General features: G+C 39.3%; 1 protein-coding gene across 2 annotated transcripts; it reads right to left on the reverse strand.

The window, feature by feature from the left end:
- Window positions 1-1,543: 1,543 nt before the first annotated feature.
- LOC117030569 (glycine N-acyltransferase-like) lies at window positions 1,544-12,462 on the reverse strand. Of its 2 annotated transcripts, none has more exons than XM_033120705.1 (6): window positions 12,182-12,462; window positions 7,015-7,110; window positions 5,818-5,925; window positions 4,267-4,393; window positions 2,481-2,652; window positions 1,544-2,056 (listed from the first exon to the last, which is right to left on the reverse strand). In XM_033120705.1, the coding sequence occupies exons 2-6, from the start codon at window positions 7,090-7,092 to the stop codon at window positions 1,654-1,656; spliced, it is 888 nt and encodes a 295-aa protein (XP_032976596.1). In that variant the 5' UTR covers window positions 7,093-7,110; window positions 12,182-12,462; the 3' UTR covers window positions 1,544-1,653. The 2 variants fall into 2 exon arrangements, with proteins under 2 accessions (XP_032976596.1, XP_032976595.1); XM_033120704.1 differs by having other exon boundaries at window positions 12,114-12,462.
- Between the last annotated feature and the right edge of the window lie 9,313 nt (window positions 12,463-21,775).

Raw genomic sequence — 21,775 nt, forward strand, 5'->3', positions numbered from 1 at the left:
CCTTGGAATGAACCCCACTTGATCATGATGTATAACCTTTTTAATGTATTATATTTGATTTGTAGTGTTTTGTTTAGGAAGTTTGCCTCTGTATTCATCAGAGATATTGGTCTATTGTTTTCTTTTCTAGTGTTAATCCTTACCAGGTTTTGGTAACAGGGTAATGTTGGCATCATAAAATGTGGTAAGAAGTATTGCCTCTTCTTCAAGTGTTTGGAAGAGTTTGAGAATGACAGATATTAAATCTTTATTGAATGTTTGGTAGAATTAATTAGTAAATCTGTCTGGTCCTGGACTTTTACTTTTGGGCAGGCTTTTGATGATTATTTCCATTTCTTACTGTTGATCATTTAATTTAGATTTTCCAGTTTTTCATGATTCAGTCTAGGAAGGTTATCTGTTCCTAAGAACTTGTTCACTTCTAGTTTATTGTTCACTTCTAGTTTATTGGTGGCACATAGTCCTTCACAGTATTCTTGTATGACCCTTTGTATTTCTGTAGTGTTCATTGTACCTTGTCCTCTTTCATTTTTGATTTCATTTGTCTTTTCTCTTTTTTCTTAGTGAGTTAGACCAAATAAACACAATTGACATTAATCTTGATCCAGGTGATTACCAGTTGAGTGCTGTCTTTGCTGCACAATGTTGGGATTTAGTGTTACTTCTCTTGAAGTGTTAGGACAGCTAACTCTCCCAGCTAACGGGTACCAACCAGAAAAAATATCTCTCCGCATCACCAACCATACTCACCCATGACACTGTTGTCTTAACTGCATAGAATTCAGGCACATGAAAAAATGTGCCATGGTCAAATGAAACAGTAGGTCTCTATTCTGTACTGTTCTCCCCCTCAACTTCTAGCTCTTCTCAATAAATATCTACCTCCTTGGTCTGGGTCCTCCACTCTCCATAAACTCACCCCCGGTTCTTATCATCATGAACCACTTAACTTCAATTTCTACAATCAAACACAGAATCTCTGGGGTTTGGGGTATTTTAGAAAGCTCTACTTTTAGAAACAATAATGAATCATTTTCCCTGGTGTGGGAGTGAGGAGAGGACAGGCTAATATAAGTTAGTCCTTTTCTTAGTAACTCTCCCTGCCATACCATGTATGTAATATTTAACCTACATACGTCCTATATTTTGTGTAAAATATATTTAATGTACTCATAAAGCAGTGATCAGAGGACAGAATAATCTCTACAGACCTACCAAGCAGAGTTCACTTGATAAACATTAAGAGAAAAGCTATAGAAAGAGAAAGGAATAAGTCATAATTCCCAGAAAACATTACCCCTTCTTGGAAAATTGGGCAAGTCTCCACCAATTCCATGCACTAGGAGTTTCAGGAGAAGCCATTTGGAGCAACACATAGCTGATGAAGAAGTGTCACAGAGATCTCCAGAAGTGTGGGGACCTAAACTACGTGGGGCCATGCAGGAGTACCTGGGACAGCTTTATATGGACAAATCTAAGGGAAGCCTGTGAGTGATTTGAATTCAGGGACCATGGTGGTCCTGCTGACCATTCATACCGCTTCCCCAGAGACCAGTCTCTTACCGATGACCGCAATTACCATTTATTCTTTTGGTCCATCCACCCATCCACTACTCCAGCCACATTCGACACTGTCTTATGTATAGGACAACATCACAGAGGTACACAGTGCCACTGGTTCCAGTCACAGGGCATGGGAAGATGATGCAGATTATAACACATCTTCTGCATAATTTTGTTATTCTTGTCGACATGAGAATATGTGGGGAAGCCGAGCTTCTCCAGAGCCTGGGACTGGGTGTAGACAACATAGGTGACAAGACCCTGGGCTCTGTACTCAGGCACGGTGCCTCCCATCCGCATCTCTCCTGTCTGGTCCATCAGGCTCCATGACACGGGGGTCCCCTCAGGCCCCAGCAGAGAGAAGCTGGGGAAGCTCCTGATACAGCGCTCGATGAATCTCTGGCTCCTCTCATTGCCACCAAAATGCCAGAATTTATTCACCAGGGCAGCATGGGTGACATCCAGGGATGAGAGTTTAAACATCTCTTGGTTGCTATGGAGGTTCCAAGAGAAAAAGCAAAGTCCATGATTATTTATTATATTTGTTCTTATCTCTGTTGTATTGAGAGACAGACTAGGCAGCGGGGATAGCAAATGCAAATCCTGGAGTAGGGTGAGCTTGTGATGACACAGGGACAGAAATAAGGCCAGTGTTGTTGGAGGCAGAAGGCAAGGAGCACAAGACGAGCCGACGAAGTTGACAGAGGCCTGCTATATTCCAGATGACAGAGGAGGTGATGGGATCTTTTTAAGCAGGAGATAAACATGCTCTAAATTACATTTCTAAAAATGATTATTCTGGTTGCTTTGAATAATATTGATTATAGGATGGACAGAGTAAAAACAGGAAGAGAAGTTGGGAGGCTACCTCAGGACTCAGAGGTGTGAATAGGGGGAGTGACTTTTATCAAACTTACATGGCTTTTAGTTTGCCACTGTTGGGTGGTAAATTCTTTACATCCAGCAGGGAAGGAACCAGTTTCTTTATAGCCTCAGTTGTCATATAGAGAAAGCGCTGTGTTTGCTCGACTTTGAAGGATTTCATGACTGCTAGATTTTGTATTGCCTCATTCAGGCTGGACTGTGAACCTAGATGGGATTATAAAGAGAGATGTGATAATTTCAGTTCATTCTATGGAGAAGCTGTCCAGTGGAATAGCAAGTGCTAGGAATTAGAGTCAGAAAACCTTGGTTCTGGCTTGGTGCTGCCACTATGTGATGGAGGCCACGGAATCAAGATTTGTGCAACTTCCTCATTTTACTTAAGTGAAAAAGTGCTCAGAAATTCATGCAATCATGGTTATGCCATTTGTGGCAATACCAAACTGGAACCAAGATTTCTGGGCTACATATTCATGCAGTTTTGATAATCATAGGAGATGAGTTATTTAAAAAAATAGTAGTGTACATCTATTGCACACTTACTATGTTTCTAGTGTGGTATACTGTTGCAGGAATGGCCCACAATTTGTCCACGTTTCCTCTATCCATTCCCGGGAATAGTTCCCTCCTGCATTGCATCTGACCTTCTCCGTATGACTCGTTCTTTCCAATGGGGAAGGGTAAATTTGATGTAGGGAGAGGTTTAGGAGTGCTTCCACATTGAGGCTTTGCCTCTCTTTGTGTTCTTAATTACCTTGAGACCAACACCATATAAATAGGCCTAGACTAGCCTGCTGATGACTTGTGCTCCTATCCGGTTGTCACCATAGCAACCAGCACTGACAGCCAGAACCATCATTAAGACATGTGACTGATAGTTTAGGGGTTACCAGAGGATAAAGGAGGAGGGAGGTAGTAGATAAGGGTAAAAGGGATCAAACATATGGTGATGGAAGGAGAACTGACTCTGGGTGGTGAACACACAATGTGATATATAGATGATTTATTACAAATTTGAACACCTGAAATCTATGTAACTTTATTAACAATTGTCACCACAATAAAATTTAATAATAAAAGAAAGACATGTGACTGAGGCCATGCTAGATCATCCAGCCAATTGTCCACCCGTTAATGGATTGCAACTACATGAGGAAACCCAAATGAGACCAGCAAAAGAAATGCCTTGCAAAGCCCAGTCCAAATTGTTTCACAGAATTATGAGGTTTGCTATGCAGCAAAAGTTAACAGACACATCCAGGTATTGTGGTAAGCAATTCTTATTCAATATTTTATATAATCTTTTCAACACCCCTGTGTTTTAGGTACCATTATTATCCTCAGTTTTATATATGAAAGCCACAATCTTAGCAAGGATAAATCACGTGGCTAGGATTATATAGCAAGTGACAGATGCCATCCTCAGGAGTCTGACTCTGGAGGGTATGCTTGTAACCATGCCAGTTGTCCTTCAGGACCTGGGAGGTATTTGAAGGTACCAGTTGTCATTCTTATTCTAGGAACAGAAGCCCCGAGGGGAAACTCAGCTCTGGCACTCAATCAACCTAAGGGATTCTGGATATGTTTGCAAAATATGCCATAAATTCTTGGCTATCTAAGAATTATGTTATGGTTCCATATATGAAGCCAGTCTTTGCAAGTTTGAGGGTATTTTTCCCTCTTTACAGGTAGAGTAGAAGCAGAGTCCAAAAATGACAGCAGGCTGAGGGCCTGGAGCTTGGAGAAAGGAGATACGAGCCACATGGAAAACTGTTCAGGACAGAGAAGTGAGTCAACACAAATCCCATTCTTCTTACTTACTTTGGATCTGCAAGTGCTGTTTCCAGTTGATGACCTCTGGTGAGCTGAGGAAGTCCTGAGAGTTCTCAGGGTCCTTGGAGTAGATTTGATAAGTATTGGTGTAGTGATCAAAATCATCTATCATCTCCTGTCATCATTAGAGAAAGAAGAATAGGGAAAGAAACTTCCATGTATTTCATGATTACAATATTTTTTCTAAATTCCATTTTTCTGTGAAAATTTTAAGTACTAAAATATTGGTATTTAATGGTGCATTATGATTATTTCTGAATCATTTAATCATGAGGTGAAGAGTTTCAAGTATTCAATTTAGAATGGAAAATTACAGAACAATACTATTCTCTGCTCATATATTGCATTAAAATTTCAAATCAAACAGAGACAGTATTATTTAGAAAGCATTGTTCTAGACTTCCATGATCCTCAACAGGAAGAAGCGAAAAATCAATCGACAAGGAAGAGCTTCTGTTGCAAGAATAATATTTAGTACAGTTCAAATAGTTACAGAACACAAAAACTATGAGCATGACAGTATTAAATTTGGTTACTCTAGATTAAAATTTCCATCTATACTTAACGAACTCAAAGAAGATTGAACCCACTTAGAAATGCTTTCTTAAAACAATACTATAGTTAAACAAATTGTAGTTCCTGAAAAACAAAGAAACCATTTATTTAGAAGGAGCCCCTTAAATTATTTTAAAAAAGATGAGATTATTGGGAGGAAGGAGGCACAGAAAAATATTACCGAAACCAGGGCAGAATTAGAAAGCTTTTTAAAAACAGTTGGTAAATGTTGCGCAAAATACAGTCACAAATCAGCAATGATAATACTAACACATTTTCTTCCTTAAGATCACATTTAAGATAACATATCAAATGATTTTATGTCACTTCAGTTTTTACTAATATAAATTTCTCCATTTTATATATAATCTAATTTAGTGATTTTAAATACTATTTATGTATAGGAAAGGTACAATACTTGTATTATATAAATTTATAATTTCACTAGATGTTTTTAAATGAGCTTAAAAATTTTTGGTTTTGAAATTTTGTTTCACTAATTTTTAAAGGTTTCCCTAAAATGTATATGGAAATTCTAGCACTATAAATTTGCTTTATACAATCACCCTAACTCACTGTCCTGTTTCACACCCTCCTATCTTTGCCCATGCTATGTCCTCTATTCTTTGTCAGCCTAACAAATCAGTTATCTACAAAATGCAGTTCAGGTGAAACTTCCACTGAGAAGTGCCCCTAACCTTATCCTGTAACCGCCATCTTCAGCCTCCATAGTTTAAACAGCTTTCGCCTGTACTATCACTATACTTTGTGCATCTTCTGATCTTGCATACTTAACCATGAGTTATAATTTATTTGCTTCTCTCTCTTTTCCTCAAGGTTATAAGCTCCTTCAGGACAGAGGCTTGTTTCACATCACTGCAAATCATTTCTATATCTCCTGGGTCTACCACCTTGCTGGGCAATGGGTAGGCACATAGCAAATAAGAAAGCAGAAGTGTATTCATTCCACATCAGGCCCCTTACCTGCTCCTGAGGGCGGACGACTACTGTATTACAATCAGGCCACTTGTCCACCAGGACCTTTAGCTTGAATGGGTTTCCTTGGTTCATGTGGAAGACAGTCCCATAAACCTACAGCATCCCAAGAAAGTGGGAGGGTAAGTATATTAGGAAAGGATGAAAAAGTGTCCTGTTTCATCAGGACAATAAATTCTTTCTGTGAGTTCATGAAATTTAATGCAAAGAACCAAATAGGGCACCTATGTCAAACAATCTCCTTGTACTACAGGTCAAATGAGAAGACCTTTTTCTTCCCCTCCAATATGAATCATACAGGAAAATATTTGGACAAATAAAATTCATGATTGTAAGAACTTCATTCTTTTAGCATTTCGTCTTTTCCCAGACTTTCTCCTATTCATACACATAGAGATACATAATTGAACAAAAATAAGATGATCTGATACGTGTTTTTTTCCCCACTAAATTTACTGTGGGCATATTTTTATGTTCATAAACACATAATTTTCAGTTGTTTTCTAATGGCTGCATAGTATTCCATTATATGAATGTATCACCGTTTCATTTATTCATTTGGTTATTGATGGTTATTTCAGCTGTTTCCAACTTTTCACTTTAACAAATAATTCTTTTTAGAACATGCTTGCACAGAAATCTTTGCATGGGCATTTGATATTTTTTTAGAATATACAGAAAACTAATTGTTGGTTCAAAGATTATGTTTAAAATTCTTTAACACATATGTCCATATTACCTTCTGGAAAGGTCAAATGAACTCCCACCAATAAGCTGAGGCTACAGGACAGTGCTCAAGAGAATGGGGTGTGGGGTCCCCTGCCTGGCGGCAACCTTGGATCCCTAACCCCACCACGTTGTACAGGCTATTGAGAGAGAAGGAGGAGTGGGGAGAGAATGAATTATGTCAAGCCTGTGAACATGAAGTGTCCGTGTGGTTTGGTGCTTGGGAATATGGCAGCATGGGCTTTATGACAATTGTGAACACAAATCCACAGATACCAGCAAGGAAATATGCCAATGACCAAAGGTCCAAAAGAGCAAATATCTTGTAGGGTATTAAATGAGAAAAAATATGCAACAGTGCCTGGCACAGAATTGGTACTCAACAAATGTTATTCTCTTTTCCTCTTCTTTCACAGGAAGTTTCTATCCCTTCCCTCCCTGAAAATTTTCAACTGTCACCTTTAAGGATTCAGGAAGACTCTTCCTCAAATATGTCTCCAACATCTGAAGCATCTGGGCACCTTGTAATGGGAACATCACGGCAGATACCTTAGCCTAGAGAGATAAACAAGAAACAACCAGGAATGAGAAGAGCTGAAAGAGATTCAGAAACAAAAGGAGCAGGTTCTATACTAATGCACAGGTCCCTCTTAGGGTCTCTTTAGTGGTGTCACCTTCACTAGGTCCTCACCATCTCCAAGGAAGGACAAGAATGGCAGAAAGCACAGGGGGCACCTTTTGGAATTTTGTAGTTCACCTTCTTACACATCGGTGAATTCCAGACATCAGTTTCACATTATGGTAACAAGCACATTTTAAAAATATAATGTCTTTTGAAATTAAGTTGCTATCGGTGATTTTCCTAACTCTACCAGTATTAAGCTATGTAACCTTGGGAAAGTTACTTAGTCTCTCTGTGCCTTGGTTTCCTCAGGGTAGATGGGATTAACAGCACTAATCAACTTCCAGAATTTGTGCGGATTAAATGAGTTAATACATTAAATGAGTAAGTAGGTGCTTAGAAGAGTAGGTTTCATATGGTAAGCACTGAGCATGTTATTTTATTTCTACTGCCAGTCTTCCTCCTCCCTCTCTGCTCTTCCTTGTATTTCTTTTTCTTCTCCTCCTCTATCCCCCGTCTTCCTTCTCCCCACTTGTGTACAAGTGCTGTACATTGTATGATATTTTGATGCAGCCTTTTTAATGGAGGGCATTTTGAATTTTGACATGGTCTAAAATATAAACAACTACCCTTTTTTTCTTTTTTTTAAATTGCCAAGTCATAGTCCCAGCTGGTACCCTCTTCCTGTCAGTGAGCCTGACCCTGTTTCTGAGTCTTTCTCCATCTCTAAGCCTCACTCTTGGATCTGTGAAACATATTGTACAAAGCACTAGGTAGTATAAAAATAGCTGTTATTTTTTTTAACATATTTGACCCACTGTATCAAATTGAGATTACCAAAACATTCCATAAAACCCCAACAATATGAAAAAAAGAGAAAAGAGGCTGTATCAGTTTTCGATTTTGGAACTGGGATCATTGGAAGAGTACGTTACTCGTAAGTGAGAGGATGTTGAATTAAAATCCCTGGGACTGCAATGCAACACTCCAGGCCAGAAGAGTGTCACTTTATGATTTTAGAAAAGGAGGGAGGAAACCTCCGCTTTTGGCCAAGACTGGATACCAGGATCTCGATTTACCTTTTCTAGGACAGGGGGCAGTGCAAAATAATGATACCCCAAAAAAAGGAAAGCAGAAAATGGGAGACATATGACTGCATCAGCTTATTGTATGAAGGCTGCAGCTCAAGGTAATGGAACCTGACCCTAGCACACGGGTGTCACTGACTTGAGCATACAGACATTGGAGTTTGGGGAAGCCAAGGTAGAGCTTCACACAGAGAGAAAGTAGAAAGAGAGATAGCTAGAGCTAGAGCTAGAGCTAGAGCTAGAGCGAGCTAGCTAGCCTAGCTAGCTAGCTAGCTAGCTAGATAGATAGATAGATAGCTAGATAGATAGATAATAGATAGAGATCTGGAGCTCTTCGGGGAGAGCGATCTCCTAGAATCTTTGGCACCTTACTGACCTGTGTAAGGGGAAGCTACCTTAGACTTTGTCTTAGGGGAATAAGCATTGCAAAGGGGCAGGTGGAAAACTTCATAGATGTCACACAAAGCTGTGAATACTTTGTGTTTCCCACACGCTGGAGTGGAAAGTTCTCAGAACATAGTCTGTTGAGTAAGATGCTCTGGATTAGCAGGAGGGTTAAACTTGGCCATGTCTGCTCAAGATCCATTCTAACACTGGTTAAAAGAAAACCTTGAAATGATCCATTTGATTGCAATAACTTAGATGTGCACCAGAACAAAATGCAATGCTCTCAATAAGTATAGCAACGTCTATCAACTAACAGTATATAAGTCACATTTTCTACCATCCAAAAAGCAAAACAAAACAAAAACAACAACAAAAGTGATAGGCATGAAGAGAAATGGGAAAACGTGATTCCCTAGCCAGCTGAAAAGCACAGGTCAGTAAGTATTGACTCAGAAGGGACATTTGCAGACTTTACAGTCAAAATGTTTTCCTTATTGTATTGGTGTTTCTCCCCCTATTGGAATAGTCTCTTTCCCCCACTTCCATGCAATAACACTTGCAAATAAGGTTTCTCCTTACCTTAAGAAATTTTAAAAATAGGGAGATGCAGAGATATTGGAATTAGCAAATGTGGATATTAAATAGCTATAATAACATCGCTCCTCATATTTAACAAGATGGAGGAAAACCAATGAAGAAAAAATGGAGGATATAAAAGAGATCCCGATGGAGCTTACAGAACTGAAAAAAAAAAACCTAAAATGAAATATGCATTGGGTGTTATAAGTTCATCAGACATTACAGAAGAAAAGATCAGTGAAACTAGAGATACAGCAATTGAAACTATCTATGATGTCACACAGAGGGAAATAAAAAAGATCATAGGACTGATTATGGCTAATATGTCACCATCTTCTCCAAATTGATGTGTAGTTTGTAATTAGTTATAAAACACCCAAAAATTAATTGTAAAAAATTACAAACTGATTTTAAAATTTATGTGACTTCAAAGCTTACTAGAAAGCTACAGTAATCATGATAGAGAGGGTTTGGTATAAGGATCAACAAATAAATCAATGAAATGGCATTGAGTGTCCAGAAATAGACATTTGTGGTCAATTGGATTTTTACAAAGATGTCTAGACAATTAAATAAAGATAGGATAATCTTTGCAACAAATGGTGCTGATTTTTAACAATTTTTAATTTTTAACAATGATTTCTTGATAGACTCAGGTGGTTATAAATTTCTGAAGGTAGATGTTAGAAGAAAGTCATTGCTGTCTGTACTTATTTGCCCCTCCACTACTTTCTGCCTTCTCACCCGCCCCCAGGTCCTTTATCTAAAATAGCTTCCCAGACAGATCAACCTGTCATAATAGCAGACTAGGAAGATCCTGGGCTCAATTCTTCTAGGACACACCAAAACTACCACTATGTAGAGCAACTATCTCTGCAAACAATCCGAAGACTAGTGGAACAGATGCTCTATAACTGGAGAATATTAAGGAGGATGTGAAGGAAAAGCCACATCAAGACAGATAGGCAGGGCAGAGTCGGGTATGCTCAGGACCCACACCCTGGGTGTGACATGCCACGGGTAGGAAGGATATTACAGCCACAGATTTCCCCCAATGACCCAAGTGTCTAAGACCCACATCAGGCTTCCCAGCCTGAGGGACCCGGACTGGCACTAAGAAGGGGAGCCCATAAGACATCTAGTTTTAAGGACAAGCCAGGCATCTGAGGGAGCTGAGGAGCTGTGGGAAACTGAGTGTCCACTCTTACAGGGCCCATACACAAATTCAGTCCCAGGGAGTTTCAGTGCAGAGACAGCAGTTTGAAAAGCATATGCAAAGAGTCATATGCGAAGCAGATACAGTGACTGTCTCGGGGGCATGTGCTGAAGGGGCTGGAATCTGTTGGAGCTTTCTCTGGGGACCATGGTGGTGCCACTTATCTTGGTTTGTTTCGTTTTGCTCTCCTTCCACCTAGACAGCCCCAGGTTGGTGGGTGTCAGATCTGGCACTCTCCATGAAACTGCTACTAACAGTAGTAGTACTTCCCTAGGTGTGAACTCCTCTGGGAAAGAGAGGTCATCTTATTCATTATCTTCTCCATTGTGCTTATCATTATCCCTGGCTCATAATATGCCTTTAATAAGTGGATGGTGAATCAGTGAATGCATGAAATGCTTATATTAACCTTTCTGTCTGGTTTCTCCACTGTCCAAAGCATAGATAGATTGATTAATTAACGAATTCCAGCAACATATGTGTATTGAGTGCATAATATACGCTGGGCATGAGAAAGGTTTTCAGCTACTTTATGCTAAATTATGTCTTGAAGAAAAATCCAGACCAGACCAATGTAGAGATTACTTTGTCTTATATTTGAAGGTCTTAGGACTGTGAAAATAGAATTTCTGAAAGCTAATCTTATCTTTTATTCAGAGGCAACTCACAAGGAAGTTACATGAGTATAACATGCACGGAGAGTTTGATGTCAAAGCTGTGGGGTGTGATGCTACCATATTTCCTGAAAAGTGTAGAGTTCATACCACCCTCAAAGGATGTACACACAAACTAACAACCAAGGATGGTGCCGAATGACTAGGGTAGACTGAAAATGAGACTGAGATTCTGACACATTCACTGTGAGATGGCGAATTGGGCCACAGGCAACTTCCTTGTGAGTGAACTTCAGAATTTTTAACTCAGTCATCCCAGAAGTAGAAAATTAACAGAAAGAAAACAATTCAAAAGGAAAAAAGCTCTAAACAGAATTAGATAAAGTCACACAAACATAAGCACGCTCTGAGCAAAATCCCAATGTCCAGCAATAGGGAAAAGTAATATATGATCTTTGAGGTGAAGCAACTCTACGACACTCACGTAATACCTATATGTATGGACACACTGGGAGAATGTTAAAAGAAAATGAGAGAATGTAGGACATAAAACAGTCCATAGAGCACATAGACGAGCATAAATTTAAACAGAACACAGACAAATAAAAAAATAGATTGTGGTAGTAGCAGTATAGGGGGAATCTTTAAAGTAAATTTGCTTAATATATGACTTAAAAAAATGATAAATCTGGTTTGAAATCTTGTCTTTATTCATCTACTTATATTCCTCTCTGACTTTAAGTACAACAACCTTCTCATCAGTCAGGCGGAAAAAACCTTATAACCAGAAGGATTAAATATGGTCACGTTTGCAGTGCCTCCATACATTCAGTGCTCCATTCACCCAACCGCTTCCCAAAGTGCCCAAATCTCTCCTCATTCATGTATCAGTTCAGATCAGAAACCTGCAAGAAATTTGTGTAGCACCTAACTAGTTGCCGTTTACAGAATAGGTGCTAGATGCATGTTTTTTAAGTTGAACTTATTCATTTTCCTTAGGTATATGATATTGAGCAGAGCACAGTATGAGCATTTTGATTTGTGTCACTTACGTGGAGACGATGCCACAAAGCAATGATTATCTCTTTTGAGGTAGGGAGAGAAGGGCATGAGTCCTCACCCGGGGAGCTGCCTCTACACCAATCTTCACAGTTGTCCCCAGGAACAAATGAGAAGAACAGACTTCTAGGTGAAGAAATTTCTCCCTGATGTGGTCAGTTCTGCAGTACCTTACAGAGTGCAATTTGGCGTGTCTCTTCCAGAAACTGCTGAGCTTAGCCTTCTAAGGTGGACCTTACACAAAGTGAAAAATTTCTGGTGTTAGCTCTTATGCAATCCAGCCCTTCCTTTCGGAGCCTTGTGTGGTAGGAGCTGCTTCTGCAAGGTTCACAGGTTGACAATGTGCCATTGGAGCTATTTTTTCCCAAAACGCCAGGCTGCTCTTTGCTCCCACAGGCTTTGCCTTTACTCTGCAATGTTTGTGAACCAACAAGCCAGATACTGGAAGGGGAGTCAGACTGTGTAGGCAATAAATGCCTCTTCCTCCCCTTCCCACTCTTAAATATCTGCAAGAAGAGCAAGGCAGTAGGCAAAATATGGATGAGATCTGATTTGCAGAATCTGATCTTTTTGCAGAATAGGAAATCACTTGCATCGAGTGACTAAAGCTGTGAGGACTCTCCTTTTGTAGGATAAGCTCTGCCCTCTCACGGCCCATTCTAAGGCTGCTGTTAAACAACGGGAGAACGACCCTGTGAGCACTTCTTAGACTCACTTTTACAGAGAAGGAAACTGAGGTTCAGTGTGGCTGAATTAGATAGAATTTACACCCAGAGCCTCTTCACACGAACATGCCCACAACCCCACGTTACACTTGCTGTACCATCCACAGAAAAAAGAGAATTGTTCTTAGAAATGATAGTTTGAGTCCCAAGTCCCATTGGAAACAACTAAGGAGGAAATCAAACACTACTTCTTGTACTCATCACCCTTATCCTTGTTTACCAGGTAAGTGGGTAGTTTCATTGTGGAGGGAAGAAGAATCACTCTAATCAGAGGAGCACAGGCAGGGGTGGCTAATGTCTAGGGAGAAAGTCCGAAAAGCTGGTGTGCCCCTTCAGTCCATGGACCAGCACAGCACAAGTTTGCACATCTTTTTTTCCTCCCTCTCTAGGAGTCGTGTCCTTCCTAGAGTATTAGTTCTCAGTCTTATCTCCTGGGGTTGATGGCATTATAACCATTCATTATTATTTCTCCAAGGCCAAAGCCATTGAAACTATTCTGTCACTATCAGCAGAGTGGATACCCTGGCCCCAGCAGGGTCCATAGTCACAAAGGTTAACTATGACAAAAGAGTTCTGTGCCCCAGTACTAGAAACCAGACCTCTGGTCTTCTGTTTCCTTTAGCCCTCACCCTTACTCAGTCAGATCTAGGGTCTCTGCTGCCCTCCTTTGTAACTTAACCTAGGCTATTAACCTCTCTGGGTTGTTTCCCCAGCTGTCAAGAGTATTTTCATACCAGGTGACCAAGGATTTTTTCTGCTTTTCCTTGACTCTGGTTATCATTCTTGTTTTCTTACATGAGACAGTGCATGTAAATTTTCTCATGAACATGAGATCAGATACAAAGCTTCAGGAGCACTGGTGTCAGTCTGCCTAACATAATGGCTCTGATATGGCCAAACTAACAGGGCTGATATCCTGACTGTGCCATTTATAAGGTGTGATCCAACAATATGGTGATTGTTTAAATAAAAAAAGAAATTATTACAGTAAAAGACACATTGCCATCAATCCTTCTCAAAATACTTCCCCCTCACTTTGAACACACTCATCGCATTTTTCTTGCCACTTTCTGAAACAGTTCTGGAAATCCTCTTTTGTGAGTGTCTTCAGTTGCATTGTCATGGCTGCCTCGATGTCCTGAATCATTCTGACTTTGGGGAATGCCCAGAAGTCATACTGTGCCAGATGTGGTGAATAAGGTAATGTTTTTATTTGATACCAGATTTGTATACCAGAAATGATTATGACACGGATCGTTGTCATGATGTAGGATGATTTACTACATACTTCAAAACACACCTTCTCTCAACCATAGCTCACACCCGACTGACTGCACCGAACAAGATGGAACTTGTCAGACACTGTTACTAAGGTTCAAGGTACCGCTTCCCCATATTGAAGATTCCTGCCTTTCCATTGGATGGCACTTGGCAGAAGCATTCACTGTATTTTGTGATCTCAACAGAAGGGCTCCGCGTCATACACGGCATCTAGGATGGCAATTTCTTTCAAATAAAAACATTATGGTGTGTCCTCATCTTCCTTATTCACCATGCATCTTCTGGCTCTTCCCCAAAGTCAAACTGACCATGAAAAGTAAAGGTTTTGAATCAATTCAGGACATTGAGGTAGCCACAATAGCACAACTAAAGACACTCACGAAGGAGGACTTCCAGAACTGATTTAGAAAGTGGCAAGAACGATGGGATAAGTGTGTTTGAAATGAGGGGTAGTTTTTGAGGGGGATTAATGGCAATGTGTCTTTTACTGTAATACAGTTTTAAAATTTAAACATTTACTGTTTAATTTACTGTATGATGATGATTTACCTACCTCATCATACCTACTGTGTGACCTTGGACATATTATTTCATCTATCATGTTTTGTTTCTGTATCTAGAAAGAAGATGAATAATAGTACTTAGTTTGTAGGGTTTTGAGGAAAATTAAGTTCTTCCTGTGCTTATTTTTTGTGTGTGTGACAAAAACTAAAAACTGTTGGCAAGGATATGGAGAAATTGGAACCCTTGTGCACTGTTGGTAAGAATGTGAAATGGTGCAGCCACTATGGAATCCAGTATGATAATTCCCCAAAAAATTAAAAATAGAGCTACCACATGATCCAGCAATCCCACTTCCAGGTATATTTCCAAAAGGATTGATATCAGGATCTTGAATAGCGATCTGCACGCCCTTGTTCATTGCAGCCTTATTCACAATAGTCAAGATGTGGAAGCAACCTAAATGTTTTCAACAGATGAACAGATAAAGAAAATGTGGTATATACATATAATGGAATATTATTCATCCTTTAGAAAAAGAAGGAAACTCTGCAATATGTGAAAACATGGATGAAACTTGAGGACATTATGTTGAATGAAATAAGCTAGTCACAGAAGGACAAACAGTGCATGATTCCACTTTGTGAGGTATCTAAGGTAATGATACTCATAGAAGCAGAAAGTGGAGTGGTGCTTACCAGGAGCTGGGGAGAGGGAAAGATGATGAGCTGCTGTGCAATGGTTAAAACTGTCTGTTATGCAAGATCAAAAATTTCCAGAGATCTATTGTACAACACAGTGCTTGTACATAATACTTCACTTTACACTTAAATATTTGTTAAGATATCATATTATTTTTTCAACCACAATTACATAAATAAATATTACAAATCAATCAGAGACAAAATCATATTTTGTATAGGGAACAATGATAAGAATTGCGGTTGACTTGTCATCACTACAAGTCAGAATGCTGTGGAACAATGTCATAAAAAGTGCTTCAGGGAAAAATATCATGTAATTCCATGTGCATTGAAAATATCCTTCAAAAGTTTAGGTAAAATAAAGCCATTTTCAGATAAAGATAAAACCAGCTAACATACTTTATCACTACAATCTGTGCTCTTTCATGTTTTCACCACAGTTACTAGCCAGCAGAAACAAAGCTAGCACCAACAGCCAGACTTGCGGTGTGACTAACCTAGTCCTACCAGCTTATAGACAACCCCCAGCTGATGGGAGCCACATGAGTGATTTTTCAGCTAGGAGGGATGAGCTGAAGAATCACCCAGCTGAGTCCAGTTCGAATCCCTTACCCACAAAATTGTGAGCTAATAAATTATTGCTATTTTAAGCCACTGTTCTGGGATGGTTTGCAAACCTAATGATCAAACCAGACAGAGTGAGTGCTAAGCACTTATTCAAGACCTCACTGAGTCTTTAAATGGCTTTATCTCTCGAGTGCCCTTGTAACCCTCATTTTTATCCATAAGAAACTGATCCACAGAGAGGTTGTTAGTTGCCCTAAATCACACAACTAGTAAAAGGCCCAACCAGCTCACAACCTTAGATAGGTTAACTCCAGAGAGATATTCTTAACCACTGAATGCCTCTGTTGTAGATATGACAGAATGATAAAACAGAGATGAGACAGAGGGGAAGCTGTGCTCTCATACACATGCTTGCTAATAGATCCTGCAGAATAAATCATGAGTCCTTAGCTGTTAAGAAATGAGATTACTCCTGCTTTCCTTTGTAAACCCCATACATTGCCATTTCCAAGTTCTAATTCACTGTGGAGGTGGTGGCAGCTGAGAGAAAGGATGGACAGCAGGCTGAGTGTCTGGGGCTTGGAGTAAAGATATTATTATATATGGAACAGACAGCTCTTATTCAACATGAAGAGTGACCCTACAGTATAGACATGGGAGATCTCAGCAGCTGGCACACATCCCAGTGCTCTAACTTTGCATCTGCAAATATTGTTTCCAGTTGATGACTTCTGGTGAGCTAACGAATTCCTGACAGTTTTTCGGGTCCTTGGAATCGATTTGGTAAGTATTGGAATAGTCACCAAGGTCATCTGTCGTCTCTTGTTTGGTTTAACAAAGTAGAATCAACCAAAATATTTGTATTCCATGATTTCCATACTGTTTTTCAGTGTTCCATGACACTATGATATTTTAAGATACTAAAACATTATATTTTTTCTGGGTGTTGCCTTTATTTGGAATTATTTATAATATGAGGTCAAGTCAAGGACTTCCTGATTCAATAATAATGAAAAATGTACTGAGCAAAACTATTCTTAACATAGCTGTTGCTCCAAAACTTTAAACAAAAATGATCCATTTAAAATTACATTTCTATACCTCTATAACACTCAAGTACAGAAGTAAAATGACCAGCAAAATCTTTGGCCAAAAGAATAAATCTTGCTCCAGTGCAAAGACTTTCAGAACATATGGGCTATGAACATGTCTTCCTTAAAACAGATACAGGTAACAGAATTAGAATATCCATCAATAAAAGATGAAACAGGATCACGTCATAAAAATGGCGGTGTGAGGTGAGCCTCTGTAAAACTCCCCTGGAATTGACAACAAATTGAACAACCATAATTCCACAAAGGACTCCCTGCACAGCAAAAAGGTGAGACGAAGAGGCTCACTACTGAATTCACCTAAAGGTGGGCAAATTGTGTGAGCGGGGGAGGAGGGAAGGGAGAATTGCAGAGACGGAGCCCCGCAGGGCGCAGGACACAGACCTAGCTCGGTGCTCCGGGCTCGCTGCATCCTGGAACTACCACAGCTGTGGGAGAGGGAAGAACTCGGACTGCTAGGGCTCTGTTTATGGCCCACAGGGCTGAGGGGACAGCATATAACACAGCTGAACCCAACGCTCACGGCAGAGACCCCGGAGCAAAGACTGAGGGAAGAAGGCTGAAAACGGTGGTTTAAGCCTTCACTGCCACAGAGAACGGAAGCCTTAGGCACTGAGACTAGCCGCCCCCTCCCTACCCTCCCAGAGCTCGCCCCTCCCCCACCAGCCCGGTACTAGAAGCGGAACAGTAACAGTGTCAGATCAAAAGAACAGAATATTTGCATTCTGAGAACTGTGGTCCACAGATGCAGACTGTCATGCAGGGTCTCTGGTTCCACTCCCCGCATAAGAACGCAGGATATGGCTAGGCCAAAAAGGAACACCCATGGAGCCATAGATAGGGGAGTCATACCACTATATTCTCACTGGCACTGGGTTGGAGACACAGGGAGCAAACATCCACCAGTACCTCAAAAGGGGTTTTTCTGCACCCCAGCTCTCCGCTGGCCTTGCGAGATGCAAGAAGCAGGATCCAAATGATCTGCAATCCACTGTCCGCTTCTCTGCCTGCCAACAACAAACCAACAAACCAGCTCAGCCACAGCAGTTATATCAGTGGCTAATTGGCTAACTGGTTACAGCTGATGGCTGACTACCCACAGGTAATGGCTATCTACTAACCAAGCCAGCACCCAAACCACGAGAACTTCCCAAACTTGTGGAAAGAACTGGATCCTCCAATCCAAGAAGCAAATGGAACACCTATTTACCTCAACCCCAACAGGCCTCCTCCAAGGCACATTGTATTGAAGCTGTCAAAAATCAATGACAAAGAAAGAATCCTCAAGGCAGCCAGAGAAAAGAAGAAGGTAACCTGCAAAGGAAAGCCATTAGATTATCATCAGATTTTTCAGCAGAAACTCTACAAGCCAGGAAGGAGTGGAATCAAATATTCAAACTATTGAAAGAGAGAAATTATGAGCCAAGAATAATATATTCAGCAAAGATATCCTTTAGATGTGAAGGAGGAATAAAGAGCTTTCCTGGCATACAGAAGTTGAGGGAATATACACGACCTACACTACACATGACGCCTAACACACGACCGGCACAAGAAATACTGAAGGGGGCTATTCGACCAGCATAAATAGGGATAATTTGTGACAACCAAAACATAAAAGGGTGGGGGGAGAGTAAAGGCCTGAACAAGAATATGGGAATGGAGAAAGTAAGCATGCTGAAGAAAATGGAATACTCTAAATAGGAAACTTTCTTTTACATAAACTTAATGGTAACCGCTCGTAAAAAATCCAGAACTGAAATATAAAGGTAATAAAAGAAGAAACAGAGGGAAAAATCATAGAATACCACCACACAGAAATAATACACAACAAAAAGGCAAAGAAACAATGGAGACACTGTCTTACCAAAAAACCAGAGATACAATGAAAGGAAATCCTCATATATCAATAATCACTCTAAATGTAAATGGACTGAACTCACCAATAAAAAGGCACAGAGCAGCAGATTAGATCGAAAAACTAAACCCAGGGCCATAAGGATGGTTCAACGTATGCAAATCTATCAATATGATACATCACATAAGCAAAATAAAGGACAAAAATCATATGATTATATCAATAGATGCAGAAAAAGCGTTTGACAAGTACAACATCCATTTATGATTAAAATACTTAACAAAATAGGTATAGAAGGAAAATACCTTAACATAATAAAGGCCATATATGACAAATCCTCAGCGGTGAAAAACTGAAGCCCTTTGCTGTACATTCAGGAACGTGACAGGGCTGTCCCCTATCACCTCTGCTTTTCCATAGTGTTGAAAGTCCTCGCCAGAGCAATCAGGCAAGAGAAAGAAATAAAAGGCATCCAAATTGGAAATGAAGAAGTTAAGCTGTCACTCTTTGCAGATGACATGATGCTATATATAGAAAACCCGAAAGACTCCACCAAAAAGCTATTAGAAACAATAAACAAATACAGTAAAGTTGCCGGCTACAAAATCAATGTACAAAAGTCCATTGCATTCCTACATGCTAACAATGAAATCTCAGAAAAAGAAATTAAAAAAAGAATTCCTTTTGCAATTTCAACAAAAAGAATAAAGTACCTAGGAATAAACTTAACCAAGGATGTGAAAGACCTATATGCTGAAAACACATTAAAAAAAACACATTAAAAAAAATTTGAGAAGACACAAAGAAATGGAAAGACATTCCGTGCTCATGGATTGGGAGAATCAAGATGGTTGAAATGGCCGTATTACCCAAAACAATATAGAGATTTAATGCAATCCCCATCAAAATCCCAATGGCATTTTTTAATGAAATAGAACAAAAGATCATTAGATTTGTATGGAACTACAAAAGACCCCGAATAGCCTAAGTAATCTTAAGAAAACAGAACAATGCTGTAGGTATCACACTCCTGGCTTTAGCTTGTACTATTATGGGGCAACAATAATCAAAACAACATGGTATTGACAGAAAAATAGACACATAGGCAAATGGAATAGAATTAAGAACCCAGAAATAAACCCACATAAATACGGACAGACAATTTTTGACAAATAAGCAAAAAAAAGACAGCCTCTTCAATAAATGGTGCTGGGAGAATTGGAAAGCCACGTGCAAAAGAATGAAACTGGACTGCGGTCTGTCACCATGTACCAAAATTAATTCAAAATGGATCAAAGACCTAAGCATAAGACCTGAAACAATAAACTGCACAGAAGAAAATACAGGTACTAAACTTATGGACCTTGGGTTTAAAGAGCATTTTATGAATTTTTCTCCAAAGGCAAGAAAGTAAAAGCTAAAATAAATTAATGGGACTATATCAAACTTAAAAGCTTCTGTACAGCAAAAGAAACCATCGACAAAATACAGAGGCACCAACTGAATGGGAGAAGATTTTTGCAAATAGCGCCTCCAAAAAGAGGCTAATATCCAAAATATACAAGGAACTCATACAACTCAACAACAATAAAACAAACAACCCAAGTGAACAATGGGCAGAGGGCATGAAGAGACATTTCTCCAAAGAGGACATACAAATGGCAAATAGACATAATGCAAAATGCTCAACATCACTAATCATCAAAGAAATGCAAATAAAAATCACAATGAGATACCACCTCACCCAGTTAGAATGGCTATCATCAACAAGACAAATAGTAACAAGTGTTGGAGAGGCTGTGGAGAAAAAGGAACCCTCGTACACTGTTGGTGGGAATGCAGACTGGTGCAGCCGCTATGGAAGGCAGTGTGGAGGTTCCTCAAAAAATTAAGAATAGAATTACCATATGTACTAGCAATCCCTCTCCTGGGTATCTACGCAAAAAATCTGAAAACATTTATCCATAAAGACATGTGTGCTCCGATGTTCATTGCGGCTTTATTTACGGTAGCCAAGACATGGAAACAACCAAAATGTCCTTCGATAGATGAATGCATAAAGAAATTGTGGTATATATACACAATGGAATACTAATCAGTGGTAAGAAAAAATGAAACAGTACCATTTGTGACAACATGGATGGATCTTGAGATTATAATGCTAAGCGAAATAAGTCAGACAGAAAAAGTAGAGAACCATATGATTTCACTGATATGTGGTATATAAAACCGAAAACAACAAAAGAATAAAACAAACAAATGAAAGGACAAAAACTCAGACATAGACAATAGTTTAGGAGTTACCAGAGGGTAAGAGGGCAGGGTGGCTCTAGAAGAGGTTAAACAGGGTCTAATATATGGTGATGAAAAGAGAACTGACTCTGGGTGGTGAACACACAACGTGAGATATAGATGATGTATTACAGAATTATACACCTGAAATCTATGTAACTTTACTAACAATTGTCACCCCAATAAACTTTAATTTTTTTAAAAAAGCATATATTGTTCATCATCCTTTTCTTTGGTTTCGTCATTTATTGATGGATATTCTAATTCTGTTACCTGTATCAGTTTTAAAAAAACATGTTTGTAGCCCACGTGTTCTAAAAATCTTTACACTATAGTAAGATTTATTTGGCCAAAGATTTTACTGATCATTTTACTTCTCTACTTGAGTTTTATAGAGGTATAGAAAAAGAATAGTTTTGTTCAACAGTTTTCAATATTATTGAATGAGGAAGTCTTGACCTCATATTATAAATAATTCCTAAATAAACACAACACACCCAGAAAAAGAATAATATTTTAGCATTTTAAAATATCATAGTGTCATGGAACACTGAAAAACAGTATGGAAATCATGGAATACAAATATTTTGGTTGATTCTACTTTGTTAAACCAAA

This window comes from Rhinolophus ferrumequinum, chromosome 11 (assembly GCF_004115265.2).
Source record: "Rhinolophus ferrumequinum isolate MPI-CBG mRhiFer1 chromosome 11, mRhiFer1_v1.p, whole genome shotgun sequence".
Lineage (NCBI taxonomy): Eukaryota > Metazoa > Chordata > Mammalia > Chiroptera > Rhinolophidae > Rhinolophus > Rhinolophus ferrumequinum.